At 37.9% G+C, this 19444-nt stretch overlaps 1 protein-coding gene across 3 annotated transcripts; it reads left to right on the top strand.

Annotated features, from left to right (window-relative positions):
- The first annotated feature begins 683 nt into the window (after positions 1–683).
- Positions 684–3038, top strand: LOC136223835 (uncharacterized). 3 transcript variants are annotated; one of them, XM_066012004.1, is made up of 4 exons: positions 684–735; positions 817–1857; positions 1930–2058; positions 2183–3038. In XM_066012004.1, exons 2-4 carry the CDS (start codon positions 1762–1764, stop codon positions 2768–2770), a joined length of 813 nt encoding a protein of 270 aa, XP_065868076.1. In that variant the 5' UTR covers positions 684–735; positions 817–1761; the 3' UTR covers positions 2771–3038. The 3 variants fall into 3 exon arrangements, with proteins under 3 accessions (XP_065868076.1, XP_065868078.1, XP_065868077.1); XM_066012006.1 differs by lacking the exon at positions 1930–2058 and having other exon boundaries at positions 690–735; positions 2183–3036; XM_066012005.1 differs by lacking the exon at positions 684–735 and having other exon boundaries at positions 804–1857.
- The last annotated feature ends 16406 nt before the right edge of the window (positions 3039–19444 follow it).

Here is a 19444-nt window from a genome sequence, read left to right on the forward strand (position 1 = left end):
CACTCGAATGTTAAAATTAGTATATTGTTAGAAAATAATATGAATAACTGGCAACAGTTTTAAGTGAGTTAGTAAGCATAAATATTTCGGAGTTACGGTCTTTATATAGATTTTTGTAACCTTTTGACATTAATGATGTACTATTCGAACGGTCATGTTATTACTACTTTTAATGGCTAATAATAGTCATTTAAATGTATTTATTTTCATTTATGTAAAGACGCCCTTTGATATTCTTGGAACTGTCAAGGCATATGTATGCTTTCCTTGAGGACAATAGCGTGTCTCTTTCACTCAATCTCATCATGCGTATCTTGTTATGCATGTCTCGTCATGGTCCACGTGACATGACATAATGTTGGGGACTCCTTCCTTTCTTTTATTATCATACATTTGCTCCAAGGATAATATTCTGATCTTATCAGAAACCCTCCTTAAAGGACCAAAAAGTCCTTTAGGACTGTTCAGCTACGTAACGTGTGCTAGGCATTTAATGGTCATCTATCACGCGTAGTTTTCCTCACCTCTCACGTGTGAACACGTCATCAAATTGTCCCGTTTCACGAAGCATTGTGTTCCCTTTCTTTTAAAAGGTCACTTGTCCCCAAATAAACTTTTCATGTCTTTTTGTTGCACTCTTTTTCTTTCTGGTGACTTCTAGTGGTCTTCTCATCGGAGTTCATCCTCTTCGTCTTCAAAGTTTCTCTTCAATATCTTTGTCTCATGCATTGACATGTAAGTCTCTCTATTAACTTTGTAGTTAATTTTGTAGTTTCAATCTTTCTTTTCCCATATTCATGGTTCTATGCTTTTTAGCACGAGTCAAGAGCACACTCAAGAATTATCTGGAGACTATTCTGAGTGTACCCAGTTTGAGCAACAATTGACTACTAGTTCTTCGGTTTCTCAATGAGCCATTAACATCGTGAAAGGTATTTACCCTTGGATGAGAGACCTTAAATGCGTTGTTCCTAGACCCCAACACCGTCCTACACAGCCGCCTAGCGGATGTTTCAAGATCTATATTAACCATATAGATAGAGGGTTCCAATATCTGGCATCCGAGATGATAGGAGATATTTTTAATCATTTGAAATCCTAGTGAGTCAGCTCCATCCTAATGGTTGGATAGATCTCCTTTGTGACTCTTATCTGGTGAGTCACTTGGGGATTCCTTTTGGGCTTCGGATCTTTCGGGCATTACATTCAATGACTCGATGAAAGGTTGAGGATCACGTTACCTTTCAGTGGAAAATGGGATACGGTCCCTTCCACTCTAATGCGTCTAACATCCAAGATTGAGTGAGTACATTTTTTTTCGTTAAGGAAGTGAAAGGCGTACCTTTGAGATTCCCCAAATCGGGGAACTAGAATCCAAAATCCAAACTACCTTTTATCTTATACGCTTAATGTTGAAGAAGAGAAAGCTATGGAGTTGCTTAGGTCAGTTGAGAAAGGTTTATGGTTGTTTAGGGAGGTTTTGGAGTTTATTAAGGCGGATGTGCCTTTGGTGGATATAGATGGAGGGATTGTGCTCTATCATAGCTATAAATCTCTTCTTGAAGACCATTGCATTTCATTCGATTTCTAGTGAGGTCTGTTTCTATCCCTTGGCATGGAGAAGATTAATATGGCTTATGTCTATGCAAGCAAAGAAATGCCTTGAAAGCTAATGTACTGCAAATATGGAGGATGAGACGGTTCCCCAAAAAAGACCTAGATCCAGCTCGTTATCTGTAGGTGGTCAGGTATTTGAAGGATATGGTCCTTCCGCTAGATCTGAGGATCTTCTGGAGGGGTTTGGGATGCCTCCAACCTCTAAATGTCTCCATTCTTACGCCCATAGATGTTATGATGGTAATATGTCTATTTATTTTTATTTTTACTCCTTATGACATGTATCTTTTCTGAAGTTTTTTCGTTTAATAGCCGATGGAGCCATTACTGGGCGAATACTGCCATCCGGCGTATGGCAATAATTGTGCACTGGGAAACAAAAAGATTATTAAGGACATGGATGAGGCTATCCGTCAGATTCCAATAGTGGTGGATAATAGGGTCAAATATACCCCTATGGCTCATGTTGCATACGCCCTAAAAAAGACCATGATGATAATTCTATTTTATTTCTTATTCTTTTAATATATATCCGTTTTCTTTTGACATCGTTATTTATTCTCAGGTCTTTGATCATATTTCAACAATGCAAAATGTATTGGCGGATGGCGTAGCTATTGACGCACGCAATGAGGAACTCGAGGCAGATCTCTCTAAAGAAAAGGCAAGCAATAATGTTGTTAATGCTCTCCTCCAAGCTTCCTCCAAGGAGATTGAAGATCTCAATGCCAAGTTGGTGGCTGCTGAAAATATAACGGATAAAGAAAGGAAAGGGAGGAAGGCGGATTATGAAAAGATGGAGCATGTCTGTAGGCTCCGCCTTCTTTGGTTTGGCGAGAGACTTCACGCGACATGTAAGAAAGACCATCATGGGGTAGATCTTTCTAAGCCAGAATCTGAAGTTCCTTCTGGGGAGGAGGCTCTCTATTATTCTTCTTTGGAGGATTCCTTGGGATTCATTCACAAAGAGATCTTCGATACAAAGATGCCTTCAGGTGAGAATGCTTTGGTCGAGGATTCGTTGGTGGATGATGAATGGATCCCAGATGCGGATGCTAATGCAACTACCTCCAGGGATATATCCACCTCTGATGCTTCACCAGGTCAGGACATTCCTCCTTTGGATTTTACGGATGTGACTCTTGTCAAATAAGAGTTTTTGTGAACATTTACTTGTATTTTTTTTGTAAACAATTTTACTTTGATTAGTTCCATGTTTACTTTTTATTCTGCTCAATGTATTTTGCTTTTGAAAAGCTTTATTTCTTTATAGTGGATATGTGTACATGTGGCCAGCCTAATATTCTTGCTACGTTTTTCTTCCTATCTTTGAGGAAGAAATTCATTCACCAATGAAGGCTTTGCATATTTCCTTCATATCTTTGAGGAAGAAATCCATTCGCCAATGATGGCTTTGCATATTTTCTCCCTATCTTTGACGAAGAAATTCATTCGCCAATAAAGGCTTTCTGTCCTTCTTCTTATCTCCAAGGAAGGAATTCTATGCTTTCTTAGATGCATTTCTTTTTTATGGATCCATATTTATGCTTTGTGTTTTTGTACACTTCTTTCCCCCTTTTCAAGGGTTAAAAATATTCATATTTTTTTGTAAATGATGCCTTTAATACAAAAAAAATGAAGGATAATAAGAAGACCTTTATTGATATAATAATGACCCTCCAAGTTAGCTAGTTTAAAGGTGGCAGATCCAACTTTCATGCGCATATGATAATGACCCATCCATGTTACCCCTAACTTGCCTTTTTTCCCCCGCTGACTGTGTTTTATTAGCTTTTCCCAGTACTAGGTCTCCTTCCTCTAGATCAACTTGCTTGGCATGCTTATCGTGATACGTAGTGATTTGCTGTTTGTAAATGCCCATGCGGATGTAGGCTCTATATCGCCTTTTCTCTAAGTTATCCAGCCCTTGTCGTAGGTTCATTTCATTTTGACATTCACATTAGTACATGATTCAATCACTATGGGATCCGATTTCCATTTGGATGACAGCTTCAACTCCGTAAATGAGGGCAAATGGAGTTTCTCCCGTTGCGGTTCTTGGGGAGGTCTAATAAGCCCATATGATATTGACTAATTCATTCGCCCAGTTCTTTTTTTGGTCTCCCAATCTATTTTTTATTCCTTTGACAATAGTTTGATTGGTTAATTTTATTATAATCATTTAACAAATTCTTTTATTTGTTTTAATATAATTATTCCAACCAATTTGCCTAAAAGACGTACTGGAATAGTTAAATGACATCCATATTACAAAAAAAAAAATTACCCTTATTAATAATACTAGTTGAAAACTTGCGCGTTCCACGAGAATACAATATTGTTTAACTAACTATTTTTTGTTTTTTTTAACAAAACATAATATTATTTCATGGTAATAGATAATTTTTTTATATTCTTATTATGACAATTATATTCGATCTGCCTCTATCATGGTGCCAACCTTTGGAATGAGGTGGGGGGAGGGAGTTTTCGATGCTAGATAACCCATTTCGACTAACCATCTAATTTAATTTGACATAAGTTTGAGAAGAAATATATAAACTGCATTAGATTAATTTCATACCAACCATCTAATGGTAGAAACACACAAAGTTACTTTGTTAATTTCTAAAAAAAACAAATTAACCATAGATTTACCAATTATATATGTAGAAGATGATAAATTAGGATCATTTTATGGTATTAATTAGAATTTATTAAAATTAGGTAAATTTGATATATTAGTATATGTTTGAAAAAAATTTATATATTTTAGGCTTAATACATCATTTACATCATTTGCTCCCTGAACTTGTCCAAAAAAATTGATTGATCCACTGAACTTTCAAAGTGTCCCGATAGTCCATTCAACTTGCATAAAATGTTTAGTTAGCCCCTTGAACTTGCATAAAATGTAATCAATTGATCACTCGGTTGCAAAAAAAGTAAGTTAAGTGCGGAAAATGTATTCCACGCATCTTAGAATGTTATTACATAATTCAAAAATAGATTAAAAATGACGTTATTACTAATATCAGAACCACATACCCCTGTCTTGGTCGTTTTACTTTTTTTTAAGACACGTGTAATACATATTCCGTATTTAACTTACTTTTTTTTTGCAATCGAGTGATCAATTGATTACATTTTGTGCAAGTTTAAGAGGCTAAGTAAACATTTTATGCAAGTTGAGGGGGCTATCGGGACACGTTGAAAGTTCAGAGGGCCAATCAAACTTGTTCGACAAGTTTAGGGGGGGAAATGATGTATTAAGTCTATATTTTATTTAAAAATAAAGATAACAATTAAGATATATGATTGATGGTAGTATAAATTAAAATAAGTAAAACATATACAATATTTTACCAAAAAAGATAATTCTTATTTTTGACACACCATTAAAATTAACTATCAAAATACAAATTAGAGTAACTACAAAGATGACATGTGTCAAAACTGAAGTTAGACTTAAAAAATTAAATTAATAATACTGAATAAGTAATTTTTTTTTGGTAGGAAAAAGAAGAAAAAAAAAACAACACACCACAACAAAAACTAGCCCGAAATTAGCCTAGGAAAGCTAACCCCCACATTATCCTCCGAAAGCAAGATATATAAATTCGAAGCATCTAAAATTCCTAATTACATTACATGGCTCAGACAATTTACTGTTACTTACTGCAATTTTTTCTATGTCCATAGACAACCTTCAATGCCTAAATTAAGAAATGTTTAAAAAAATTAGTTGCTGGTCCAAATAACCTATCCATCTTATCAAATCAAAACACACAAAAAGGGAATAATTTACATAAAGGACCAATAAATTTCTAAATATTAGTGAACTTGAATTTAAATAAAAAATTGGTAGGGAATAATTTACAAAAAGGCTATCATAAATTGGGATAAAGCAAGTGATGCAAATGAGTTTTGTACTAAATCATATAATTAATAGAAGGTGGATTTGATTTTAATGGTAGAAAACAATGCTACTGAAATCATATAATTTCAACGCCATGTATATGATCCTACTGAAATTAAAATAACTCAAATCGAATTAGAAGGAATTGGTAGAACAAAATTATAGACAATAATATATATAGAGAAGAAATGACTCTTGATGTGGGTTGGAAGATAAAACGAAAATAAACATTTAGAAATTGAAGAGAAGATAAAACTTGAGACAAGGCAGTAATTAATTATATTTTAAGAGTTGTGAGTAATTACACTTAGTAATTACTAAGCCTTTGGATGCTAGTTGGTGTTGGAGGAATATTGTGAAGATAAGGACTGATTTTAAGCAGTTTTACAAGTATATTCTTGGTGATGGTAGCTTCTTTTCTTTTTGGCATGATCCTTGGGCTAATGGTTCTAGTATTGTTGATTTATTTCCTCATCTAAATATGAAGGATACTGATGTGGCCAAAGGAGCAAAAGTGGTGGATTGTTGGAGGAATAATAGGTGGGTTTTGTCTGATCCTGTAGATAATGTAATAGAGGCTGCTAGGGAATATATTCAACAATTTCGAGTGACTGCAATGAAGGATAAAGTGTTTTGGACTGAGGAAATTTCTGGTGTTTTTTCTGTAAGGTCTCCTTATCAAGCTCTGCGAGTTAAACAAAATAAGGTGTCTTGGTGTCGTTTGGTGTGGGGAACTCATCATATTCCTAGGATCAGTTTTACTCTGTGGCTTGCAATTAAGCAAAGATTGAAGGTTAAAAGTAGACTTTTTCGTTTTGGAATTGTTGCTGATAAATCTTGTTGTTTCTGTGGTTTAGCAGATGAGACTGTTCCACATTTATTTTTCTCTTGTCCAGCAATTCAACCAGTTTGGAGGGAGATTGCTGTTAGATGTCGTGCTACACTTGCTAATGTTTCTTGGTTTCGATGTGTGGCATGGTTATGCAAGAAGGCTGCAGGTAAGACTCTCCTGGCTCATGTGAGATGTTTGGCTTTTGCTGTTGCAGTTTATGAGATATGGAAAGCTCGTAATATGCTATGTTTTCAACAAATTCAGCCACAATATGGAGGTTTGATCAGGAATATTTTGTATACTGTTAGGAGTCGGCTTTGGTCGGAAAAGAATACTGGTAATAATGTATAGGGTTTATGGTTTTGAGGGGTGGATTTAGTCTAGTTGGTATTGTTTCTGGGTTTTTGTTTTGTTGGGTTATAAAGCTGCAAAGCTTTGTTCATGTACTGATTTCATGTACTGGTGTGTTTTGATGGTTTTGTTCTAATATCAATGTTTACTTTTCAAAAAATATATATCAACTTGTATTAACGAATACGATCAGAATCAATACAAGAAGACAGAAAAGTAGGAAAATTAGAAACTAAAATTTGAGGACCAACTAAACTGGAACCCCATTTAGCAAGTTCATGAGCAGCGCCATTCCGCAAACGTCCCTCATAAATGAAACACGCTTCAACAAAAGACCCAACTGCCCCACAAATTGACTTGATTATAACATCCACATAGCTCAAATCCCTATCCACAATAATTGCCTCAATAGTATATTTACAATCTAATGACACCACAACCTTCTCCACACCATACTGTTTTGCAAAAACCAAACCATTCAGAATCGCCAACAGTTCCGCATGAAAAGCAGACCAACACCGACCCAACGGGCACGCCCTACTTATAACAACCTCTCTATTAGATTCACGAGCAATAAAACCCACAGCACCAACACAATTCGAAGAGTTAAAAGACGCATCACAATTTAATTTCACCAGCCCAAAATCAGGCGGCACCCATCTGCGGTCCACAGAAATACCAGCAGCAGGTCTTGGCTGCACAGCAGCCCCATTAACTGCATTATAAACACCCGTACAAAACTCTCTATCATCAAGACAATGCTCCCCATTATTCACCCTATTATGGTCAAACCACAACATCCATAAACATGAACAAAAGACCAAAAATTCATCCCTCGAAACAGCCTCCATTATCGCCTCAATCCAATCAAAACAGCAAAATCCCGGTAAATAATACACCTTAATAGACAAACTAACACATTTCCATCTCAACCTTAACCGAGCACAAAATTTCAACAAATGAATAAGAGAAATCCCGCTACAACCACAAAACGGGCACATTAAAGCAGCCGAGATATTTCTACGATTTAAAATATTAGCACAAGGCAAAAAAGACTTACAATAGGCCCAAAGGAAATGCAAGACTTTCGGCGGCAGCCTAAGCTTCCACAAATGTTTCCAAAAACGTCTTGGTCCAACCGAAGCCTCCGGAACATTATTCACCACCTCATTTTACTCAAGCGCAACAAGATAACCCGTTTTAACCTCATACTAACCATCCCGAGATAAAGGCCAAAAAAATCTATCCGTCGTAAAAGCTTTTAAAGGAAGGTTCAGAATCGCCTCCGTATCCTCATCAAAGCAACAAGCCTTAACAGCCGCCGAATTCCATAAACTCATACCTGCAATGATAAGAGAACTAACATACTCCGTAGGCGGCTCGCATTTAAGCCCAAGAGGATGCCCACATGGTAGAGAAGGAACCCATCTATCAACTAAGATTTTAACATTAAAACCATTACCCACCCTCCATGAGCCACCCTGAAGCAGAACCGATCGAACACTAATCAGACTCCTCCACACAAAACTATCAAACGCTCTACCAAAAACATCCCACCAATTAGAGTTTCTCAAATATTTACTTCGAAATACACGCGCACACAAAGACAGAGGTTGATCAATAATTCGCCATAATTGTTTAACAAGTAAAGCCTGATTAACCGAAAATAAATGTTTAAACCCCAAACCCCCATTTTCCTTGTTAGGACGCAACAAATTCCAACGAGCCCAATGAATAGTCCGCTTATCCTCTGAATCCCCCCACTAATATCCCGCAATAATCCTTTGCATTTCCTCACAAAGAGTTTTAGGGACCAAAAAACAACTCATTATATATTGAGGAATAGCAAAGGCAAGAGCTTTAATCAAAACTTCTTTACCCCCTTTAGACAAAAACCTCTCATTCCAACCACCCACACGTTTACGAAGCCGATCCTTTAGAAAATTAAAAATAAGCTTCTTTGACCTCCCAAGAATAGCCGGCAACCCCAAATATTTGGGGAAAGCATTCACAGCTCGGACATTCATGAAAGCCCTAAGGCATTCCTTAAAATCAGCCGAAAGATTAGAAATAAAACTAATCTCCGACTTATCGAAATTCACACATTGTCCAGAAGCTCTCCCATACTGAGACAAAATATCTTTAATAACAGCCATCTCCTCAAACGAAAAAAAAATAAGAGAGTCATCTGCAAAAAATAAATGAGAAATCATAGGACCCCCACTGCCAGGAATGATTTCGTGTAAACATCTATCAACTTCAGCCCTCTTAATCAATGACGAAAAGCCCTCCGCACAGATGAGAAACAAATAGGGTGAAATCGGATCCCCTTGACGCAGACCCCTACTCGGTTTAACAAAACCTTTAGGCACCCCATTTATAAGAAAAGAGAACGAAGCTGAAGAAACACATCTTAACACCAAATCAACAAACTGGCTAGGAAAACCCATTCTTCTCATAACCATATCCACAAAAGACCACTCAACCCGGTCATATGCTTTGCTCATATCGAGCTTAAGAGCACAAAACCCCCTCCTACCATGACACTTATACTTCATGGCACGAAACATTTCAAAAGCAATAAGTGCATTATCGGTAATAAGCCTTCTCGGAACAAACGCACATTGCATGGGGCAAATAATCATATCCAAAAAACCATTCACTTGATTTGCCAACACCTTAGAAACCAACTTGTAAATCACATTACATAAACTAATGGGTCGTAAATCTTTCATAGTAGAAGGAGAATGCACCTTAGGAATCAGCGTAATAAAGGTATGATTAAGGTTCAAAGGAAACTCCATACCGTTGAGGCAATTCAGTACCGCCCTAGTCACCTCTTCACCAATTAAATCCCAATAAGTGACATAGAAAAGAGTTGACATTCCGTTAGGACTAGGAGCCTTCATCGGATGCATATGATCAAGTGCCAACTTGACTTCATCCGTGCAAAAAGGCGCAATCAGCAGCTCAGCATCAACCTGAATAACTGTATGCTCAATAGCGTTCCGTACAAAGTCAGAACAACAAGGATTCGATGAAGAAAATAGCTCTTGATAATAGGAAGTAATAATCTCCTCAATCCCCTCAACCGATTCACACCAAACCCTGTTTTCATCTTGTAGCTTATGCAACGAATTCACTTTCCTCCTAGAATTAGCCTTATTATGAAAAAAACGAGTATTACGATCACCTTCAGCAAGCCATTCAATCATTGACCTTTCTCTCCACATCTCCTCTTCCTTGTCTAATAAACCCCCCAATTTAACCAAAACTCTCCTAATTTCCTCATCCACTTCAACTGACCTTCTACGAGTTTGCAACGAATTCAACTGCTCAGTCAGATTAACAATCTGTTTCCCCAATTATATCCCTATTCCACACACTCAACTTCTTTCCACACTTATCAATTTTATCCATAACACCACCAACTTGAAAAACCTCAATCCCATTCCAAACCACCTCCACAATAGATCTACAACCATCTTCTTTAACCCAAAATTTCTCAAACCGAAAAATCCGCCTTCCCGAATTTAACTTCCCCATCGAATCCATAAGAATAGGGGCATGGTCAGAACACAAACGGGCTAAATGAAAAACACAAGAATTTGGAAACATAATATCCCAATCAACCGATCTCAAAAACCGATCAAGTCTTTCTCTAATACGGCCCTCATTTCTCTTTCCATTTGACCATGTAAAAGTCGATCCCTTATAACCCAAATCAAATAATTCGCACTCCTCAATACAATCTCGGAAAGCCTGTTGCTTTTGCACACTAGCACACCGCCCCCTCTTTCTCAAATGAAAACAAAATTTCATTAAAATCCCTAAAACACAGCCAAAGAAGTTGTTCCCTAGCAAATAAATCCCTCATCATACCCCAAGTACGATATTTATTAGTCCTCTCAGGCCACCCATAAACACCCATACCTCTCCAGGTCAGCACACCCTGATCATTCATGACCCCAAAATGAATGCAGTGATCCGAATATCCCAAAATCTGTACACCCAAACCTTTATTCCAGCACAAAACCAAACCACCAGACCTACCAACCGCCAGAACAACAAAGAAGTTAAAAGTAGAAAACCTACGCTTCAAAAAAGATACTTCCGTCATACCTAACCTCGTCTCCATCAAAAACACCAATTCCGGGAAGAAACGACTAATCAGTCACGCAAGCGCATGGACCGTCCTAGGGTTGTCCAACCCCTGAACGTTCCAACTTAATGTTTTCATAATGAAGGGCGAGGTTGCTCAACAGCCTCCGCCAGAAAATCAACCGCATCCACACACATAGAATCATTCCTAATCCTCTCATTACAACCCTCACGCCCAAACTCTAGCCAACCCTCCCTATCCTCAGTAGAAAATTTCCTCTTAGCACCACCACCGTCCGAAGCCACAACATTACCCAACCCAATAGACATAGTTCTAGCAGGGCTTTGGCGACCTCTAGCCAGCTTCTTCAATTTAACTCTCCCATTTCCACTAGCCATGTAAGCTTTATTAGAAACCACACAATCCACAACATTATTGCCTATTATAAACCCCTCATGATCCTTATCCCCTGACATACAAATAGCCCCTTTTCCAGCATTTGTTTTATCATTCAAAGCATGAGCATCCTTAGCTCCAATAACAGGCAAATCATCAATAGTAGGTAGCACCTGACAGATATTTTCCTTCCCAACAACACTTCTACCTTTACTCTGGACTAAATCAACAGAACCTGAACTTTGAGACTCATCTTGATTCACATCCTTATTACTTGGCCCCAACACAACATTTTCAACCAATAACTTACGAGAAATCTTATTCCTACTGCTATTCATATCAATTATTGGCTTATCCGAAGAGACACAAACTTTAACAGCTCTAACCTTAAGCAGAGAAGCACGCAGATTTTGAGGAAACGGCCATTCACTCCCAACAAACTCTTCAGGACCATCCACACAATTCTCATAACCATGTCCTAAAATACCACACCAGTAGCAGAAATTAGGAAGCCTTTCATACCGAAAAGATACCCATACCTGCTCACCTTTACTATTTTTAACCATAACACATCTCGTAAGCGGCAAACTAATGTCAACATCCACCCTAATCCTCACACAACTGCTCTAGGATCCCACACCATCTTCATCCACAGCAACAATCTTACCAATACGTTGCCCTACAGCCTTAATTGACCCCAAATCCCTTCTATTCAGAGGCAAATTAATAATCCGAACCCAAAAATCACATGAATTCATCAAAATATCATCAGGTTGTTCATGTCCCATAACCTTCTGAAAAATAACAAGCTGAAGTTCAAAATACCAAGGGCCCTCAAATAACACTCTATCTCTATCCCGTTTATTCTGGAATTCACACAAAAACAATCGATCACCAAATTCTTTTAACTCAAAAGAATTAATTCTCCATCCAATACGAAAGGCCTGAGCCATACCTTTGAGATTAATTGGCTTATGAGATAAAACCTTTCCAATAACCCTAAACTCCGTCGCTTCCTCCGATCGTTGCTCCTGAACCGAATCAAGATCCAGGACATCACCTTCCACCACAGACAATCAAATATTCTTCACCATCTGTTCTAACTGATCCGCCATTAATAGAACAAAATACTCAAAGAATTTGAAGAAAACAGAGATCCGATCCAAAAAAACAGAGATCCAAACCAGAAAATAAAGGAGGAGAACCGACCAAAGTACGGCAAAAAAACCTTCATACCGCCAGCCCTAGCAGAGGAAGGAAAAGAGGGACCACAAGGGCAAAAATTACTTTTTTTTTTAATAAATACACTCATAGATAACTTGAGAAAATAAAATTGGTAGGAAAAAAATATGGATTTTTATAGTTTTATGCAATGCTTCAATATTCTTATTTTCTTTTTATTTTATTTCCGAAGATGCCAACTCATCAAAAACACTTCTAGAGACTTGAATCATTGTTATTCTTTTCTCTCTACTCCTAATATTATATATAGTTTAGATGAAAGTCACATGACATATATTAGATGACACGTGATCATTTCAAACAGTTTAAGTAAGAAAATAAAAAAAAAAATTAAATTTTTATTTTTTTTTTGCTATTATGTGGCTACCGTATCAAAAAACCCTAAGAATCAATTATTTTCACATAACCATGCTACAACAAAGCCTTAGTCCCGAAATGATTCGGGGTCGGCTAACATGAACCATCATATAAAACCGTGAAATCAAGTCGTGTCAGCGATACAAATTCGCTCCCTCCACTCCGTCCTATCCACTACCATATTTTCCTCAATTCCTAGTAAACTCATACCACTCTCGATCACCCTCCTCATATCACTCCTACCATATTTTCACATAACCATACTATTCCAATAAAAAAATTTTATCTGAAATGGTCGACTCTATTGTAATAAAAAAAAGTTAAATGATTTTTAAAAAATAAAATGAAGTTTAATAACTTATTTGAAAGTGGCTTTAAACTTTAATGATCATATATCATATGATTAACTATTTGAAGTTTTTGGTAGCCATGCACTTGAATATTATTATCTTGTCGAATATTTGTTTACTTTAAACATTTATTTTCTGTTTAAAACGCATAAAACAATTTGGTGAAGATGCCCGCAAGTTCCCACTATCATTCCACGATATAAAATTATGTAAAATTTGGAAAATTAAAGATAGAAAAATAAAAGTATAGTAGCTAATAGCCTTTTGTTTCTTTTGATAAATTTAGGTTTAAATATGAGAATAATTAGAAAGAAGGAAATATTGTTATTTTTTATTTTTATGAAATGCGTATTCCGTAGGAAGTAAAGTTTGGTGGCTATAAATCGATGTATTATTTATCCAAATAAATTATACCAATTAAAGAACAACACTAACTAAAGCAACAATTCATTAACTAACTTTAAGGTTTAATTTATGTAGACAGACCAAAAGTAGGAAAAAAAAAACTGAAATAAATATTAATTTGATTCCATTTTTTATAATTTATTTAATTATTGGATTTGAAACTTGTTAAATATAATTTTTAAGTATGGTTCTCTTCTATTTATTTATTTTTGGTATACACTAAAATTCGAATACTCAAAATTTCTAACTTAATTGGTTCATATGTTTTCATTATTATTATTATTTCGGTTATAAAAAGAACTTAAAGTAATAGAACAAAAAAAAAAAAAACAACAACAACAACTAAGGCCCTATTTAATAAATAGAGTTTTGAAGTAAAATTAGAATGTTGAACCAATGATTTGATTAGTAAAAACCTTTAAGAGTATTGTTTGGTCAAACACGATTTGAAATAGTAAATTGAACTCAAAACACTAATTTAGAAAAAAAAAAAGCTAGTTTCTTTTGAGCCTTTTCAATTAGAGAATTAAAACTTTTATATTAAATAAATTTTGTTGTCGTTACTTATTGATACATATGGTTTAGGCATGCAAGTCCATACCCATTATTTCATGTATTTGGTCAGTCCATCCAGTTATGAGGGGCCTTTCTGGAAGGAACAACCAGTAAAGGGCTTCAGATTCTAAGTTACACGCTCAGTACACTTTATTGCGAAAATATAGCTTCCGGTCCAATCAAAAGGTGACACATGTAATAAGCACAAATGTCTATAAATAGCACGGAAATCAGGAAGACAAGTACACAATTCTCTCAACTACTACATTACTACTTCCTTTCTAAATTACGTATTTCACATACTAATTTAGGTATCAGAGAGGATTCATCGGTCTCCGGCCTCCTGTCAGAGGGTTTTTTCCTTTAGGTTACCAGAAGTCCGTATTTCAACGTTAGAAGATATTTTGATATTAGTTATTATCCCTAATTTCCAATTAAATATGTAAAAATTTATTTCTTTTATTATTATTATAATTTAAAAATTTGAATGAATTTAAATCAATTAAATTGAGTTCTACCAACTATGAGTTTTTCAAACATTTTTTAGAGATTTAATTCGAATAGATTGTATCAATTCAATAATATTTTATAATTTTCCTTTTACTTACTTTTCAAGTATTATTTTATTCATTTGAATATAGTCGGCATTTATATTAAATTACTATTTTTCTTTAAATTGTATTAAGAAAGACCAAATCTACAACATATGTATATGGTTTTTCTTTTAGAATGTGATTAAGAATGTGACATATTAAACACTAATTTATTATAAGAAATTTGTTTATAATCCTATTGATACAGTAATTTTCACCTGGTCAGTCACCGTTAGATTTATGCTTATTACAATCATATGGTGGAGATTCAAACAATCATACGGCTTAGATATACACCTTCTAAATCTAACAGTGACTGACCAAATTCACCTGGTCTGTGATTGACCAGGTGAAAACCACCGTCTATTGATAAACATAATCCATTTACACAAAATTATACTTATCAATTAGCAACCCACTATTTAAAATGAATTATTAAAGAAAAATACAGTTATAAAAAGACCTTATATTTTCATTTTACAAAAACAATTATTAGCAATCAATTAAGTTTTACTAAAAATGTTTACATAATTAGCTAGTCATTCACTTTTTTTTTTTGGTAGTGATAACATCGAGATATTATCTACGGGATCAAAGAGGATATTTACCAAAACGACTGCGTACTCGGACGATCCGGGAAGCAATGTCGGATCACTTAGATTCCGCCACACGCCATCCGTAGTCAAACTTACGGGAGACCTGCCATCATGCCTTGATCCGCCCGTCGAACGGTTAAGCCGATTCTCAATAAAGGCAACTAATAACTCATTAATGAGCTAACGGTCATACTTAAATGAGGTCAGTAATCGCCATTAATGAGGCATTAATGGAGACTCTCTAGTTACTAGGAGTTACGACTACATGACTATAAATAGCTTGCATCCCAAGCTATTAAGGTACACATATTCTCGCTCTCCTAAACCCTACTTTGTCAATACAGTTTATTCTCTTACTATATACTGACTTTGGCATCGGAGCTTCCCCCCGTCGAACCCAACGATGCCCCCCGTAGGGAAGGAATCCGGTCGAAAGTTCATCACCAGTTATCAATCGGTGTGGTGATCGTGGAAGTTCCAATAAAAAAAGGACTCAGTTCACAACCCAAATATGGTAAGTGGGGGTCTAACCCCTCAACCGGAACTACAATACCACCCATACCACCATCAATTAATCCCACTACAAACGTTGGTCGTGTTGATCCTAATGCACCAATCGTCCATGACGAAAGGGGCATGTCGCCAGAATCCTTTTGGGAGATTTGCGCAGGTACCATAGGGAGAGAACATGGACCCACGATAGGAACTATTCCCACACTGAATCGTCGTCAACCGCTAAGACCGACCCTATCACAATGGCAAAACGCCTATGTGGGACCCAATGCTCGCCGTGATTCGTCATTTTTTCTCTCTCAACCCGTGGATTCAACAGTTGTTAATCCGGAGCTCGCTAGTAGCCTGCCGATAAACCGAAGGTTATTTTCCGATATACCAGAGGGAAGTTGTAGGAACGATCAATCTCCCCCAAGGAACACAACAAACCCAGGGATCACTATTGGCGGATCTCGAGCTCCTCCAGTACAAACCGGAACGTTGGCGGATCAACATAACGCAGGGATGGATCAACCAGAAGGCGGACGTGATGAACATAGGCATAGGAGACGAACCAGATCACATAAGAATGGGCAATCCAAAACCCGTTCTCACCACAGACGCAGAACTAGATCTCCCCGACGTGAAAGGTTGCCCCCACCTCCCGAGCGAAGGGATAACGAACGCCGAGCTGGATCACCTCACTAGGTCATGCAACACCCGCCACCAAATCGAGGTGACGACGGACGATCTCCACCAAGGGGATGTGGCGACGGTGGAAGAAGGTCACCATCAGAGCCTTTATCAGGATCCAGCTCCTCTTCCTTACAGCGGAGCAGGTCTTATAGTAGGAGACGTCCAAGAAGGGATCATGGTTCTATAGCGGATCAGATCAGGGCAGAGATACGCAGACAGAACGAAGATAATGCTAGGCACAATCCGTTCGCCAATCGAGAATCGCCCTTCACTGCGTGGATTGAAGCCGAGGAAACAGATAGGCATTTTAAGATTCCAAACATACCAGCCTACTCCGGCGAGGATAATCCTGAAGCTCATGCAAGGAAGTATCACATCTTGCTTGGACTTAACCGTGCAAAAGAAGCAGTGTTGTGTCGGATGTTTATCACCACGCTAAAAGGTCCAACGTACGATTGGTTCCAATCCCTCCCCCCGAGGATCGATAGACAGCTGGGATCAGTTAAGTAGGGAATTTTGTGCAAAATTCGCAGGATGCATTCCGCCAGTGGTTAAATTGCGAAAGCTCTTCGAGCTAAAGCAAAAAGAAAATGAGTCTCTCCGCGAATATGTCGATAACTTCAATAAATTTTGTATTTGCATTGTTGATGTGGATCTCTCCATGGCAGTAGAAGCAGTAGTAAAAAATACAACATGCAAGAGCTTACAGGTGGATCTAATAAAAAAACAAACCAAAAAAATATGGCGGAGCTGATGGAAAGGTGTAAGGATTTCATGGAGGTCGATGATATCCGCAGAGAGTCGGCGTCTCCACCCAAGAGAGGAAAAGGTGAATCCCGAAGGCGGGATAAGGAAAAAGAAAAACTCCCTAACTCATCCTCCCGAAATAGGCGAAGAGGCTCTAGGAACAAATCAGCATATACACCATCATTTACGCCGTTAAACGCCTCCAAATGTGAAGTGCTAATATGGACAGAGAACAGCCATCATAAGCGGAGCATTTCATACCCCGAACCAAAAAGGGGGAGAGTACACCAATATGGGGAAACCCCCCAAGAATTATTGCAAGTACCACAGGAGGAACGACCATGAAACAGATGCATGTTGGGAGCTGGCTAGGGAGATTGAAAGGCTTATCGAGAGAGGAAAGCTGGACAGGTTCATCCAAAACGACAAGAAAGGAGATGGCGATAAACCAAGAGATGAGCCGAAAAAGAAAGCTAAAGGGGTCATTAATGTTATCGCTGGCGAACCAGGATACCAGCCTACGGTAAAGAAGGCAAAAACCATTGCTCTAGATAGAGCATCACTCAACCACCCCTTTACAGATATTGGTCCAGCCATCCCCCCACATGCAGACGCTCTCGTCATCACGATGATGGTGGAAGGATGGGAGATGAAGAGAGTGATGATAGACACTGGCAGTTCTTGTAATGTCATTACTAGGGGAGCATTCGCTAAGCTCAAGGTTGATCCTATTCAAATTGAGACCACCATCGTAGACATCCTGGGAGTAACAGGTCACACAATCCAGACAAAGGGACAAGTGACACTAGAATGCGAATTAGCAGATGAAGATCAGGAATGGATGAGAGATCTGGAGTTCTCCATCATGGATGGTCAATTGGCATACAACATCATCTTAGGGTGGCCTTTTATTTTAGAGGTGGCGGCTCTCATATCGATATGCCATTTAACAATGTACATCCCTACTGCCAAGGGAGGCGTGATGATCAAGGGGAACCAGAAGGTTGCTCGGGAGACATACTCTGCGTCCTTATCAATTCGCCCCCATTCCAAGGATGATGAAGAAGATGAGCTTGTTACGATGGCCCTTGGAGATACAGAAATGTTCTTCATTGCAGATGGTAAGCAGGTGCGGATCGCCAAAGGGCTAAGAGTTGAGATTAAGGAGGATGTTACAAAAGTTCTTCGCAAATCGGAAGACGTGTTTGCATGGAAGGATGAGATCCTCACAGGGGTTAGTCCAGATGTGATCACTCATAAGCTCAATATCGCCGAAGACGCGGTCCCAATGGCTCAGAAGAGAAGGAATCATGGGCCAGGGAGACAGAAAGTAATAGAGGAAGAGATATCTAAACTGAAAAAGGCGGACGCCATCGAGGAAGTTATTTACACGCAATGGCTGGCGAATGTGGTCCTAGTTAAAAAGGCACGCGGATCATACCGCATATGTATCGATTTCACATACCTTAATAAGGCTTATCCCAAAGACAACTACCCTTTGCCTTGTATTGACATCCTAGTTGACGGAACCGCAAGACATGCAGCATATCCCTTCACAGATATGAGGTCGAGTTATCACCAGATCCTCATGGAGCCATCAGACAGGATCAAAACTTCCTTTGTAACTCACCAGGCGACTTATTGCTTCAAGGTCATGCCTTTTGGGCTAAAGAATGTCAGAGCTAATTATCAGCGGATGATGAACAAAATATTTGAAGGAAGAAAGGGTGACAACTTCTCAGTTTATGTGGATGACATGATCATTAAGAGCCCCACCATGGAGATGCATGCAGAGGACATAAGAGAAGTCTTAGGAGTCCTTCGCCATCACAATATCAAGTTAAATCCTGAGAAGTGTACTTTTGGGGCAACTTATGGAAAATTCCTGGGATACATGATCAGCTAGAAAGGTGTAAGTCCCAATCCAGATAAAATCAAAGTTGTACTGGATATGAAGGCGCCATAAAATGTCAGAGAGGTGCAATGCCTTAATGGGCGGATCATAGCACTTGGTCGATTCATCTTATGCTCTGCTCGTAGATGCCAACCTTTTTATGAAGTGATAAAAAAATAGAAAGCATTCGAGTGGAATGAAGATTGCAAGCAGGCCTTCGAAGGGATCAAACGCTTCCTCTCAGAACCGCCTCTAATGAGCAGACCTTTGGAAGGTGAGGATCTGTACATGTATGTTTCT

The sequence above is a fragment of the Euphorbia lathyris genome, chromosome 3 (genome assembly GCF_963576675.1).
Source record: "Euphorbia lathyris chromosome 3, ddEupLath1.1, whole genome shotgun sequence".
Taxonomy (NCBI): domain Eukaryota; kingdom Viridiplantae; phylum Streptophyta; class Magnoliopsida; order Malpighiales; family Euphorbiaceae; genus Euphorbia; species Euphorbia lathyris.

Excerpts from the sequence above, each read along its gene's own strand:
- LOC136223835 (XM_066012004.1), top strand. The coding sequence starts at position 1,762 with ATGGTCCTTCCGCTAGATCTGAGGATCTTCTGGAGGGGTTTGGGATGC. Across the intron at positions 1,858-1,929 it reads CGCCCATAGATGTTATGATG|CCGATGGAGCCATTACTGGG; the intron begins GTAATATGTCTA and ends TTCGTTTAATAG. Across the intron at positions 2,059-2,182 it reads CAATAGTGGTGGATAATAGG|GTCTTTGATCATATTTCAAC; the intron begins GTCAAATATACC and ends ATTTATTCTCAG.